Source organism: Manis javanica, chromosome 2, assembly GCF_040802235.1.
Source record: "Manis javanica isolate MJ-LG chromosome 2, MJ_LKY, whole genome shotgun sequence".
NCBI classification, from domain to species: domain Eukaryota; kingdom Metazoa; phylum Chordata; class Mammalia; order Pholidota; family Manidae; genus Manis; species Manis javanica.
The window spans coordinates 209,885,844-209,899,788 of NC_133157.1; the positions used below are offsets into that span (position 1 = coordinate 209,885,844).

At 46.5% G+C, this 13,945-nt stretch overlaps 1 protein-coding gene across 2 annotated transcripts in view; it reads left to right on the plus strand.

Annotated features, from left to right (window-relative positions):
- ANXA13 (annexin A13) overlaps positions 1 to 13,945 on the plus strand; it is a 47,393-nt gene that overhangs the window by 20,723 nt on the left and 12,725 nt on the right. For both annotated transcript variants that reach the window (XM_037003639.2, XM_017680308.3), the window contains 4 exons: positions 8,125 to 8,219; positions 10,989 to 11,159; positions 13,439 to 13,472; positions 13,579 to 13,658. In XM_037003639.2, coding sequence (XP_036859534.2) covers positions 8,125 to 8,219; positions 10,989 to 11,159; positions 13,439 to 13,472; positions 13,579 to 13,658 — 380 coding nt within the window. The remainder of the gene's footprint in view (positions 1 to 8,124; positions 8,220 to 10,988; positions 11,160 to 13,438; positions 13,473 to 13,578; positions 13,659 to 13,945) is intronic.

Here is a 13,945-nt window from a genome sequence, read left to right on the forward strand (position 1 = left end):
AAGTACATGGTCAAGAATGGGCGTCTAAGTAAGAAATCAGGACTAAGGCAACCACAGTAACAAGGCAGGATGAAGGAGGGAGCATCTGGGAACAAGGCCATGAAGAGAGACTCTGGGACCCAAGGAGGTCACCAGTGAAACAAGGTTCTTGTCCCCAAAGCCTGGGTTTTAGTATATTCACAGGACCATGTAACCATTGTCACTAATTCCAGAAGATTTTCATCACCCCCAAAACAAACCTCACATCCATTAGCAACCACTCCTCAGTACCCCCTCCCTTCAGGCCCTGGCAAACACTTTCTGTCTCTATGGATTTGCCTATTCTGGACATTTCATATAAATGAAATCATACAATATGTGTCTGGCTTCTTGCACTTGGCATAATGCTTTGTGAAAACAAGTGCTAAATTTTTACTTAGTGGAGATTTACTTTCCTAGGAATGGATAGTATGGTGGAATAAAATGGCCATAAATTCTTTGTGGTGACTCCAGAGGACAGAATTGGGATCCATGGTGGAAGTTCTAGAAAGACTTATTTCTATCTACCTCTAGAACAGTCAGTTTTGTCCAGGAAAGGTTGGAGAAGTCCCAGGGGACTTGGTGTTGAAGAAGACCTGGTAGGGGAAAGGGAGAAGGGATTTCTACATGTAGCCTTGAATTAATCGGAGAGGGAGGGAAGGAAAGAGCACACAAGCTGGAAATGAAGGATGACAACTGGGTTGCTTGGTTTAGGGCACATCAGAGGAACACTTAGCAGAGAGAAGCTGCCCCTTGTTCACATCCAGCCCTGGTTAATCTACAAGATTATATAGTAGTTGGACTATAGCTGAAGAGAAACATGTTGTCCTGGAAGTGGCAGGATGTTTATAGTGCTCAGTGGCTGAGCCAGTCTCGCAGGTGCTTCCTTGCTGCCTCTTGAGTGAGGTCCTCACACCTGGATGTGACAGGTGCTAAAGTGGGGGTGGGAATGAGTTCAGCTGCAGTTAACTATAAACCCCCACATTCTTAGCCACTATATGTGTCTAGCTCAATAAGCACAGATGGAGCACCCATTGAAGGCCAAGGTTACGCAGTGTTCTCTTCCTCCCTCTGGATGTGGCCATAGGTGGGACCACTCTAGTGCTGGTTACTGGTGTGGAGCTCTCTCTCCGTGCAGGTGCTAAACTGGCACTGCTTGCACATCATCTTGTGTCATCCTCCCAACAGCCCTGTAAAGTCATATTAAAATGACTTCACAGATGAGAATGCTGAAGCTCAGAGGTTAAATATCTTGCCCAAGGTCAAAGAGTTGTGAAATAAAAATGGGGCTATTGGAAACCAGGGCCACATTGGAAAGCTTTGGTTTCATTGAAGGTCTAAATTCCTAACCTCTATCAAGTGAAAACAAGGCAAAATTATCTCTGTTGACAAAATATGTCTACAACACCATGCACCCATCTCACTGATACACCAGCCCTGCCAGGGCTGGACTTAAATGTCTAGGGCCATGTTGTTCTATAGCCACAAAGATGAGCCACATAGGTAATTTTTAAGTTTTGAGAAACCAAATTTTAAAAGAAAAATAAAAGCAGGTGAAGTTAATTGTAATATAGTTAACTCAATATTGTATAAAAAACATCATTTTACCAATAAACGTAAGAATTGTTAATGAGTTATTTGACATCCTTTCTTTTCACAGTAAGTGTTCAACATACAGTATGTATTTTACTGTCTCACCAGTGGGTTTCAACCTCGGACAAGTTTACTCTCGATTCAGTGAGACTGAAAAATGACAATGGAACATTCTTGGGATGAAAGGGTTTATACCCACTTTTCTTCTCACCGTGACAGGGCAAGCGCTAGAATCTCATCCACTCAGAGCAAGTTTGCCTGCAGCAAGCAGGTCTCTGCCTCTAGGCCCCTCCACCCCTGCCGCCATCTCTGTCTCTGTCCTCGGCATGACCACCCCTCCAGCCTCTGCTCTCCTGCAGCCGTACAGCCCAGAGCCCTGGGTGGAGTTCTTTATATAGAGCCATAGTGACATATTGCCCACACTTGTGCAGTGGGCAACAGACCAGGGTCAGGTGAGAATCCTGACCATTGGGAATTTCGTTTTCTCTACATCTGTACTTACAGAACATTTCAGCTTGGATTAGCCACACTTCAAGCCCTCCGTAGCCCCATGGATCCACTGTACTGAGTAGAGTGGTTCTGCAGGCCTCATGCATCAAGATTAAATGCCTCCTCACCCACTCACCCACCTATGCAATTCAAAATAAGATCTCCACACCATAAAATGATTTTTCCAAAGAACATAAAATTTACAGGTTTCCTTGTTGCTTCTTTGGTAACCCTCCTTTCCTGGGTGCTAAGCACGTGCTTGGTCTGGAATTTTTGTTAACCCAGAACAGCCTCTACCCTCCCCCCGATACTGGCACTCTTTGTCAGGGCTCCATGCCCCTGTGCTGCTCCCATCCCAGCAGGGCCCTTCTGAAGAGAGTGTCTTAATCCTGAGAGTGTATGCGCCTCACATCCATTACCCCCTCTGAAATGTACAAGGACGTTTACTGTCCTCCTTCAGAGAAGCACAGAAACAAGCTAGGCCACCCAGGAGCAGAACCCAGCCTGAACTCAGATCTCATGAGTCTAAGTCCAGGGCCTCCTGCTCTCCAAGGGAAGGATCTGTGGACTGGGTTTGCGGCCACGCTCCGCCACTTACTGGAGCCATTCGCAGAATGGGGCTAATGTCCCCTCGGAGAGAGGCGCTGAGCACCGGGGAGGCAGCACTTCTCAGGCCCTCATGACATACTGATCTCCTCATGAGCAATCAGCTCAGACCCCAAATCCACACCAAGCCAACTAGATCAGCATGAGCAGCGAGGGGGTCCCCCCTTGAGAGGCCTGTGTTCTGGGTGTACCAGGCTGAATGGTGTCCCCCAAAGATATGTCCATCTTTATCTGGGAAAGGGCCTTTGCAGATGTAATTAATATAATGATATCAAGAAGAGATCATCCTAAATTACCTAGGTGGGATCCTAAATCCATAGCAAGTGTCCTTAAAAGAGACAGAAGACTCATGGAGGGAAGTCCATGTGAAGACAGGGACAGAGAGCTGAGTGACGCAGCCACCAGCCACGAACGCCAATGATGGCGGCAGCCTTCAGAAGTTGAAATAGGCAAGGAACAGATCTTACCGCAGAGCCTCTGGGGGCAGTCTGACCCTGTCGACACCCTTATTTCAGGCTTCTAGCCTCCAGAATTGTGAGGGAATAAATTGCTGTTGTTTTAAGCCACCAAGTTCATGGCAATTGTTACAGCAGCCTCAGGACACGAATACAGTGGGAAAGTGAAAAACAATGACCCTCTCAGGCAGGCAAGATTCTCCCCCGTTGTTTACCTCATTAATCTTCCCTGCACCCCCAATTTGCAAAGGCGACACTGAGGGACTGGGAAGCCCAGTGGTATTAGCAGAAGAGACTGGCCCTCGGGCCCCAGAGATAGGGCTACAGCCTGGGCTCAGCGAGGCAGCCGGGTGGGGGGCGGGGGCTGGGAGGACACGGGGAGCCTACAGGAAAGCTGAGACCCTGCCACAAGGCACTGCACATATCACTCATCTGACACATGAGCCCCTGGTGTGAAGGCATGTCCCACCCAGCTGCCTCTATCCTGCTGAAACTCAGCTCTATATCTTCCCAGAAAATTGCTGGGAAAGCAATAGCGAGGAGGCCGGCCAGCACTCCTAAAGCTGCCTACCCTCCACCGTATGATTATCTACAGGCTTGGAAGCACAGGCAGTGCTGTGAGGTTGCTTCTTTCTCATTTAAAAAAAAGTCTTTCCCAGAACCACCGGGGTCTGGCCCCAGGGCATCAAACCAGTAAGTGTTTACAGGAAATTGTTCAGCAGCACAGACTGCTTATGTGACACACTTATTATGAAATGTAAAATGAGGTCACTGTTCAGTAAATCGCTTCTTGGTTGGGCAGTGGAAACAGCTCCCAGGATAAACCTGAGAGATGGACTTGAAGGGCTTGAGGGAAGTCTAGTCATTTCCACACCCTCCCTCACCTCCAGGCTGTTGCTAAGCCATCCCAGGATTGCTTTGTTCTCTGGTCTCTTTTTAAAGCCATCCAGGGAGGAAAATCTAAACAATGTTATTGTTTAAATTTTTACTCAATTTTCCTGAATTAACCAGATATGGGTTGACCATGGATGGCATCAGACTACGAGGATTTCCTAGTGGCCCCTGCTACATACAGTCCACCTGAGTAGTATATGCAACACCAAAGCAAAGACAAGTTTCCATCATAACACTGAGCAAACTTCATTCATTCATTCATTCATTCACACATACGTGCATGCATTTAAACATCCTTTCATTCAGCAAGTCATTTGATAAATATTGAGAGCCTTCTATGTAGCTACAGCAGTGAGCAAAACAACCCTTGCTCCCATGGAACATGCAGGGTGGCATGGCAGAGACAGGACAGAGAACAGGCAATGTGAGGGGCACAGAGGGAGGGTGCCCCATCAGTCCCAGAGAAGTCCAGTGAATTGAGTCCCAAAGAAGGAGTGGGCATGAAGGTGAGGATCAATGATAAAGCTGTTCCAGGTAGAGGGAACAGCCCATGCAAACACACAGAGATGAGAAGGAAAGCGTTGCTGGTTCTGGGAGCTGCAAGTAATTCATGGAGCTGAGGGAAAGGAGGTCTACGGAAGGAAGGGTAGGGAGGGACAAGACTTTGACAGGCAAGGTGAGCTACTCCAAAAGGCCTCATATGCCCCACTAAAGAGTGGAGACTTTACTCTGGATTTGAAGGGGCTATATGGAAAGGCCTGGAACAGCAGAGTGAGCAGGCTGCTCTGCTTATCTGAAAGTCATTCTGGGGACAGTGAATGCTGATTGGAAAGGTAAGAGTAAGGCGGGAACCCCATTTGGGTATCAGTGGTTCTGCTGAGCAGTGACAGAGGTGAGGGTGGAGAGAAATGGGTGGGTCTGAGAGATACTGCAGAGGTGGAACAGCAAGTTACGAGAAAAAGAATTCCCTTTTGCGGTGAGATTTCTGGTACTCAGAAGTTTAAAAAAAAATGTCACGGAGGAAGTGATTGGATACCCATTATGTAGGTGGAACTACAGGAGGAAATGAAGAGGAACAACATAAATAACAGTGCTAGAACTGAACCAGAAAGAGGCAGGCAATTAACCATCACTACTTTTGCAAGTGAGCTCATCCTAGAATTTTCTGTTTCTCCGATGGGAATTGGCTACATCTTCCCAGATTGTAAAGGTGGAACTAATCGTTGAGACTAAGTGAACCATGCAAGGATATAAACCTAGTGGCTGTGTCCAGACCGGCACCCAGCTCTCTAATCCCTAGGGCAGAGCTCTCTTCCTAAATCCCAGGACGGTCTTCCCAAATGTGGCTGTGAGGGCAGGTGCCAGAGTCGAGGCAAGAGTGAAACACCTAAGTCCTCGCCAGCAAAAAAAGAATTTTTTAAATTCCCTCTCCCATTTCTACCCAGGCACGGCCACCCCCATCCCTTCCCCATAACCATGACCCCGATTTTCCCTGCTCCCAACCCTTCTAGCAAATGCATCTACTGCCTCTTGTCCTTTCAGGACCCTGATCTCTCAGCTGGCTAGAAGCAATTGTGCAAGTTCAACTAATTCAGCCCCCTTCAGCGATCACCAAGCACATGCTCTTCACAGGGAGCAGACACCGAGAACGGGGCTAGGAATGGGCAATGCAGGGATCTCAGACTTTGGCTGCGAAGAGGGTGTCTTGGTCTCCTTTCTGGAGTCTTGAGATATTGCTGAGAATAGTGGGTGTGTTTGTTTCCTAAGGCTACCAAAACAAAGCACCACAAAGCGGGTAGCTTAAAACAACAAATTTATTCTGTTGCCTCATAGTTCTGGAAGCAGTAAGTCCAAAAATCAAGGAGTCAGCAGGCCAGGCTCCCTTTGATAGCTCCAGAGGAGGGCCTGCCCCCTGCCTCTCTCCTGGCTCCCGGGAACCTCAGGCCTTCCCTCGCTTAGAGGTGCCGCGCTCCCATCCTCCACCTTCACAGGGCCTTCTCTCCCCTCTGTGAGAGTCTCTCTCTGGGTCCAAATTTCCCCTTTTTCAAAGGACGCCAGTCAGATTAAGCCCCACCCTAATGCCTTCACCTCAACTTGACAACCTCTATAAAGACCCTGTTTCCAAATAAGGTCACATTCTAAGGTACTGGGGGTTAGAACTTCAAAACATCATTTCAGGGGGACACAATTCAACCCATAACAGTAGGTGTCCCCCCACAGTTAGGTACATGAGAAGAGTCGAATGGAAGGGCCTGCCAGTGTGTACCTCTCCTTGTGGGAACAGACACTGCTGTGGGCCAAGATGGACAAAGTACTAACATTTGGACAGAGATTTCCTGTTGTCTTTGAGATTAGTATTGTCTTAACATACATCAACCAGAAGGTAAAAATGGAACTCCGGGCAGCCTTGCCCAGTAGAAATATAATACGAACCACAAATGGAATTTCACATTTTCTAGAAGCTTCATTAAAAAATAAAAGTAAAAAGAAACAAGTGAAATTAATTTTAATAACATTTTATTTAACCCAAGATAGTAACATTTCAATAGGTAATCAGCGTAAAAATTACTGAGACATTTTACACTCCTTTTTTATACTAAGTCCATGAAATCAAGTGTGCATTTTATACTGACAGCACATCTCATTTCAAACTAGTCCCCTTTCAAATGCTGGCTGGCTCCGTCTGCTACAGTGCTGGACACCACAGCTCCAAAGCCAGTCCAGAATCTGGCAGCTTATATGGGGCAGAGCCGTAACCAACCCAGCTCTGTCTGCCCCACCACACCGGCCGCTTCTAACACCTAGGGGCTGCTAGGGAAGGGTTGGTCTCCCTGAACTTGCCCAATATCATACAGTCAGTGAGGATGGAGCTGTGATATGAACCAGTCTGAAGAAATCTAATTCAGCGTTGGCTGGTTAAGCAGTCTTTCTCATTCCCACACCGGCACTGCCTGGGTCATCTTTCCAATACTATCTCCATGTTCAAAACATATTCTCCACTTCTTTCTTATTCATTATTGTCTATGGTCTGGATCAAATTGCCTGCAATGAACATGTATTACTTTGAGCACCAGGGAAAAAAACTTTATAGAAAGAACGTGATTTAAAGGTGTCAAGAGTTAGGAATTTAAAGGAGCAGCCATGCTTCAAGGTCCCAATTAGGACTTCTCTCTTCTGGATGTAACAAGTTTATGGGTGGGCTTGATATTGTAGCAATTTGGGCCTGTATCTGAGTCTCTTCCACTTAATTTTAAGCACCTGGAGGCCAAGGAAAAACAATACTTTTTCTTTTTTAGTATTTTTTAACAGTTTTATTCAGGTATAATTCACATACCACACAATTCACTCATTTAATGTGTACAATCCATGGTTTTTCATATATTCTCAGATATGTGCAACCATCACCACAATTTAGAATACTTTTATTACCTCAAAAAGAAATCTTCCACTCCTTAGCTACGACCCCCCTACCTACTTCATCCCTAGCCACTAATCTACTTTCTATCTCTATAGATTTCCCTATTGTGGACTTTCATATGAATGAAATCGTATAATATGTGGTCTTCTGGGATTGGCTTCTTTCTCTTAGCACCATGTTTTCAAGGTTCATTCATATCATAGCATATGTCAGTACTTCATTCCTCTTTCTGACCAAGTAATATTCCACTGTGTGGTCATATCACATTTATCCATTCGCCCCTTGATGGACATGCAGGCTGTCTCCACCTCCAACTACTGGGAATGATGCTGCAATGAACATTCATGTACAAGCATTGTGTGGACATTTGTCATCATTTCTCTTGAGTATTTACCTAGGAGTCAAATTAAGGCCAAACCTGTGCCTCTTTCCACGACAATGCCTAGCACCGTGCTTCATGCAATGGGAGGCCTCAGTGGATATTTGTCAGGTAAGTGAAAAGAATGCAGTTCCCACAAGACATTAAAGCTAAAGGGTCCATCTAGGCTCCTCTGAAGTCCCTGACCACTGTCTTGGGTTCCCAGACTCTACTAAATCTAACTTTCATCTTGTTTCTTGTTCATTCTTGCCATGTTTCATTCTCTACTTTAGGAACCGATGAAGCAGCCATCATTGAGATCTTATCAAGCAGGACATCGGAGGAGAGGCAACAAATAAAGCAGAAGTACATGGCGACCTACGGCAAGGTGATGCCAGGGTCCTCCTGGGCATGCACACAGCCTTGGCCCTGGTGGCCCCGGTCTCCTCTACACTCCCAAGGCCGCGGAGAATGTCCTTACAGCTGTACTGAGCTAGCCCAAAAGAAAAAGATGAACCAGATATTTAAAATGTTGACTTCAGAAAAACTGAAATTGTTTTATGAACTTAATAGCTTGTTATGTGTAGAAATCCTTAAGTATGTCCTTGTCCTTCTGTTTTCTTTATTAATATATAATGAACACAATTTAACCTTTTCTTAATGTCATTAAATAATCAGTATGCAAAATGAATATTAGTTATGCTGTATTCTAATCCATATTTGCAAAACCTTTACAGTTTTAATCACTCCATGTATAAACAGGCATAGAGATAGAGATGGATTTTCTTACTTATTTGACATTGGGTAGGCAACAGTCTCTTTTCGGCCTTACGTCCTCACCCATAGAATGAAAATGATAATTTACCTCCCTTCTCAGGTTGCTGGGACAGTCAAGCAGGAAAAAGCTTGTAAGGGGAAGCTTTACCAGTAAAGGGAAGCTGTGAGAGGTATGACTGTTTCTGTTTTATAGAGAGGAAAATGGAGCGCATCCATTTACGTGACTTGCACAAAATCACACACTTGGTAAGAAAAAGAGCCAGACCTCAAATTCAAGTCTTCTGACTCCAAGGCCAGCAGCCACTCTTCATGAACCTTTTGCCATGACAGAAGCTATTTATTTATATACTAAATGGCCCAGACAGCTGTGCTTTTACAGTTTTTCTGCTTCTCTTCTCAAGATCAGGCTTCAGTGTCATTCACTGATGACTCTGATGAAAATAAGTGAACCGTCAGTTCAATTGCATTCAATTGAATTGAATGATGTAGAACTTCACTTTGTCAGTGTGTAAAACCACAGCAGCCTCTCAACTGCCATGTCTACTTTCACCCTACCAATACGGAAAGTCAGATACAGGCTTCTTAAACTTCAGTGTAAAATAAGAGTACATGGGTTGGAAGTGAGGGTTTAGGGGCCCTGCTAATGACAGAGCAGGCATGCTCTAGCACAAAACTGAAAAACCAACATTTGCCAGTCATTTGCTTACCTTCCAGCTCCCAGCTGTGCTTCAGACAGCTGAGACTGCCCAAGAGGTGATCTAGAATCACATCATGAAGCTAGGCGATGTTAGGGATGAGCATATCCAAGTCCCTGTGACAACTACTCCAAAGAGTGTATACATGCCCAGGTGACACAGCTAGCTGGCAGCAAAACAGGATTAGAGCTGAGGTACCCAGAGCACGCTCCTGTGTCCAAACAGAATGTAAAAACACAAGGATTTGTTTTCATACTTGTGGCCTGTACGAGTAGGCAGCTGGGGTTTCTCTTCTCTGAAGTTCTATATAAATGACCATCAGACCCAAAAACCATCCCCACTCTTCAGTGGATCCACACGCAGAGTACTAACCAAAGACCTGCCCTCACAGGACACAGTGTTAGACGGAGCAGCTGCCGTGGGACAGAGGCAGTAAAATCACAGCCGCCTCTCCAGACTGCAGATTCCAGGGCCTGGGACAAAAATCTTCTGGGCTTTTCTCCCAGGCTCAGAGCTCAGAGGTTCATTTTAGAAAGAGCTGATTTGCCTCCTCTGAGAAAGTTCCTTTGAGCCTGAAATGATAATCACTGCTGAGCATTTAAAGTGTGCCAGGCAGCGTGCTTAGGGTTTACATGGATTGTTTCATGTAATTCTCCCAATAAACCTAAGAGGCAGGTCTCATTATTCTCCCTTTGTTTCAGAGAAGGGAACCGACAATTGGTCAAAGTGAGTACATTTCCAAAGTCACAGAGCTCCGGTGACTGTGTTAGCCATCAGACCCGCCCTGTGCTGTAACTTGGATTCCTAAAATGCTAGCTGGTCTCGGGCCTCCAGTTTGACCCACACTGTGCTGTCTGAACATGAAGGTCATGCTTGGAGATCCTTCATTTAAATCGGGACGCTGGCGACTCTCACTAGGCTGAACACCACTCTTGACCCTTTCGCTCATCACACCATCCTGCCAGAGGAAGACAGGTCGGAGCAGGCAGTTCGCTTCTAATAGTACGATGGCATTTGCCAAAAACATCCTTGAAAATGGATGCTTGCCAAAACCAGGGTGCCTGTGAGAATGTTATATACGTCTCCTCCCCGCCGGAGCCTTTCCCACATGGGTCCCTGTCGGGATTTGACAAGAAAACCGAAGTGACTGCACATCTGGTTAGTGCAGGGTGGTCCCTGTTCGTTCCTACTGTCCCTCTGTGGTTATTGACAGCAGCCTCTTCACTCTCAAAACCATTCCAATTTGGATGATAAGTGACCTGGTCCGCCTAGAAATAACAAACCTCAGTCCTTTCTAGCCCAGTGTTTGGGCACATTCTGCATCTTTTTGAAGTCCTATAAATGGAGACAATGCCAGGCCCATTTGGAGGATCAGTGAGAAAGCCCTCTGAGCCCTAACATGTTTGGCAAATGCTGGTTTTTATTGTGATTCATCTTTGGGGTCTCCAGCCCTGAACAGGGTGTCTTCTCTCTGCGAGTCCTGGGGAAAGATGGATGGATGGGCAGACATGGTGACTACTGTCCTCCACAGCAGGTCACCTGTGCCTGTAGGGCTTCTGTCTAGACCACCCCTGTGTGTCCACAGCAGGTTTTCTGTTAACTGAGGTCAGGCGCTGGGGCGAGCAGACACCTGTCCCTCTCTTCTCAGGCCATTCCCAGTTAGGGCTCTTGCTATCTTCCTACAGGACCTGGCAGAGGTGCTCAAGAGTGATCTGAGTGGAAACTTCGAGAAGACAGCATTGGCCCTTCTGGACCGGCCCAGTGAGTATGATGCCCGGCAGCTGCAGATGGCCATGAAGGGTCTGGGCACGAATGAGGCAGTGCTCATCGAGGTCCTGTGCACCAAAACGAATAAGGTTAGTTCCAGCCGAACCCCCAGATGTGGCCCTTAAGGGAGTGTCCATATGCCTAGTGGAAGCCAGAAGGACAGTCAGGTTGCAGAAGCCAGAAGGAAAACTACTCCCCGCATTCCATCCTTGGGTGAGCAAGTGTCTGGACAGAAATGTGTCTGTTTGCCCCATGCAAGAGAGACACCTCTCCCAATGTTCTGGCTGTCAGCCTTGGTGTTGCTGCCCCTGGCTTGACAGAATAGATTCTTGCAGAACAGCTGTGTCAACCCAGGTTTTGTTTTTCTAAACAGAATGCACAATTTTATATGCAGGAGGCACAATCCCACTTTTGGCCTCCCAGGCTGACTTTGTGGGTCTTCTGGCATGAATAATGCAATAAGCAGTCTAAGCACGCTTGTGTGGCTGCCCTGCCCGTGGCTGTCATCTCGTGTAGAGTCCCAAAAAGACTAAAAAGAGGCAGGGAGGTGGGTGGGGCAGAGGCGAATGCCCCCCATGCTGCTGGCACCTCTCCAGAGGTGTCCCTATCCTTCCCTCGGCAGTCCTCTCCCCTTGTCCCTTGGGTACACGCCACCATTCCAGGAGCTGAAAGGGACATTTGTTAAAACCCTAGGAGAAGCCCATTCGTCTTTGGTTCCAGATACTATGAAGACCAAGGAATTCATCAAGAGTAAAGAGGGTCCACAAGCTATTATTTGGAGACCAGCCCCTCACCCTCTTCCACAGCCATCTATCACTTAGAATGGGGAGGTCCAGCAAAGAAAGTGCCAGAAAACCCCAACCGACTTGAGGCGTCGGGGTAGGAAACAGAGGCAGTGGCTGGAGCAACCAGCGAGGAAAGCTGAAACAGTACTGTGACGCCGAAACGCTGCTTGCAAAGCCCGGAGGGCCGACAGCCCTGAGCGGCTCCTTCGGCTCAGCCTGTGCTGCCCAGCCGTGTTTCCAGAGGCCCCACCAGGCTTCAAGCTACAGCTGTAAACTCCTTTCTGAGTATCCCTGGAGTTCTTTTCTTCACGCAAGATAATATAACCCTCAGATTCAAGGAGCTGCAGTTTAAGATTGTGCTTTAGAGAAGGGTTAGCAAAGGAGGCTGGCGTCAGCTCAGTCCAACAGTCTCCCAACGTTGGTTACTCAGCCCTCCCACCCTGCCTTTCCATGTGCACTGGGGTCCCAGCGAAGACGCATCCAGTATCAGGGCGATCAGCAGCCTGCCCTGGGAAGAAGGTTCATCTGATCTTTACTTTCCTCACCTTGTTTGACCACATGTGCTTCCCCCTCAGCCTAGTTCCTCTCAGGTCCTGGTCTTAACAAACAAAGCTTTTCCCCCACTAATCAAATAGGTCTGAGAGTAAAGGGAAGAAAGGCAGGGAGAGCAGAGGCCTAGAAGCCAGGCAGATCCTGGTCGTGGGTTGGAAGAAGGGAGGGCGGTGCAGAGGCACAAGCCCCTGCCAGCCTTCATCTCCCACTCGCCCTCCAGAGCCCAGAAGCTAGGCTCCTCACCTCCTGCACCTTCCCCACCTCTTCCCCACCTCTGCCCTCTGACTTTCACTTTAAACAGCTGTATTGTGTTTATATATAAGTGTTTAGAGAGGCAGAACTTAAAATAAGGAGCTTTTTGGTAGCAAGGCATTCTGTCTAGTGAAGCTGTAGGGAAACACCTACTCTTGGACACCGATTCCTCAGTGGGCCATTTAGCACAAGCCTTTGGAAGATAAAGCGATTCTTTCCAATACACAGTCTGGAGAGAAGCTTGCACTCTTGCAAGCAGCAAATTGTTGACTGAATGAAGCTCTCTTGAAGCAGAGGAAAACTGGAAAGAACCTAAATGTTTGAAATAGAGGAAGACTGGAAACAACCTAAATGTCCATCAATGAGAGGCTGGCTGAATATATCGTGGCTTATTGTAGGATGGAACATTTTGTATCCTTAAAAAACACTAGGTGACTATGGATAAGCATAGCTGGATCTCCAAACACATATTATTGAGTGAAAAAAATAAATCTAAGAATAGTATGTACAGTATTCCACTTTGTAAACACATATGCAAAACAATTCCATATATTTTCAGTAGCACATATATGCATAGGGAGAGTGTGTCGCTCGAAATGTTTGCAAGGACCTGCTCCAGGCCTAGGCCCTGACCCACAGTGATGGCCCTCTTTGGAATAAGCCCATGAAGGCATCCTGTGTCCAGATCAAGCTCCTGCCTCTCCCCTCTATGTGTCTCTTTGTCTCTTATTGATTAGCCCCACCTTAGAATACTGATTTTTTTTTATTACCTTTCCTAGGAAATCATCGCCATTAAAGAAGCCTACCAAAGGTGTAAGTGACCTTTTTGTTCTGACTCTGGATAAAACATAGCCCTTTCAAAATACCTCTGGGAAGCTAAATCGTCTGCTTTCTCCCCTCCTTTTTTCTTCTTTACAAGTATTTGACAGGAGCCTTGAATCAGATGTCAAAGATGATACAAGTGGAAAACTTAAAAGGATTCTGGTGTCCCTGCTACAGGTAAGGAGTAAAGAGGCCTCGCCTGCTTCATGATCTTGGGACGTAGCCTTTGGCAACATGGTACCACAGTGAAAAAGGCAACAGCAATAATAAACATTTCCATCTTTATTAAAAATGTTATTGATGGATTATCAGCCCAGGCTCCACCAGCGCAGCTATTGAAAAATTATTTAATTGGCATTTCTCCCATAATTAACAATGATCAGCCTAGTCATTTACAGCTTACAGTCCCTTTTTGTTAATGACCTGTCTCATTAAACATCCCCGCCTCACATTGCCAAGGAGGG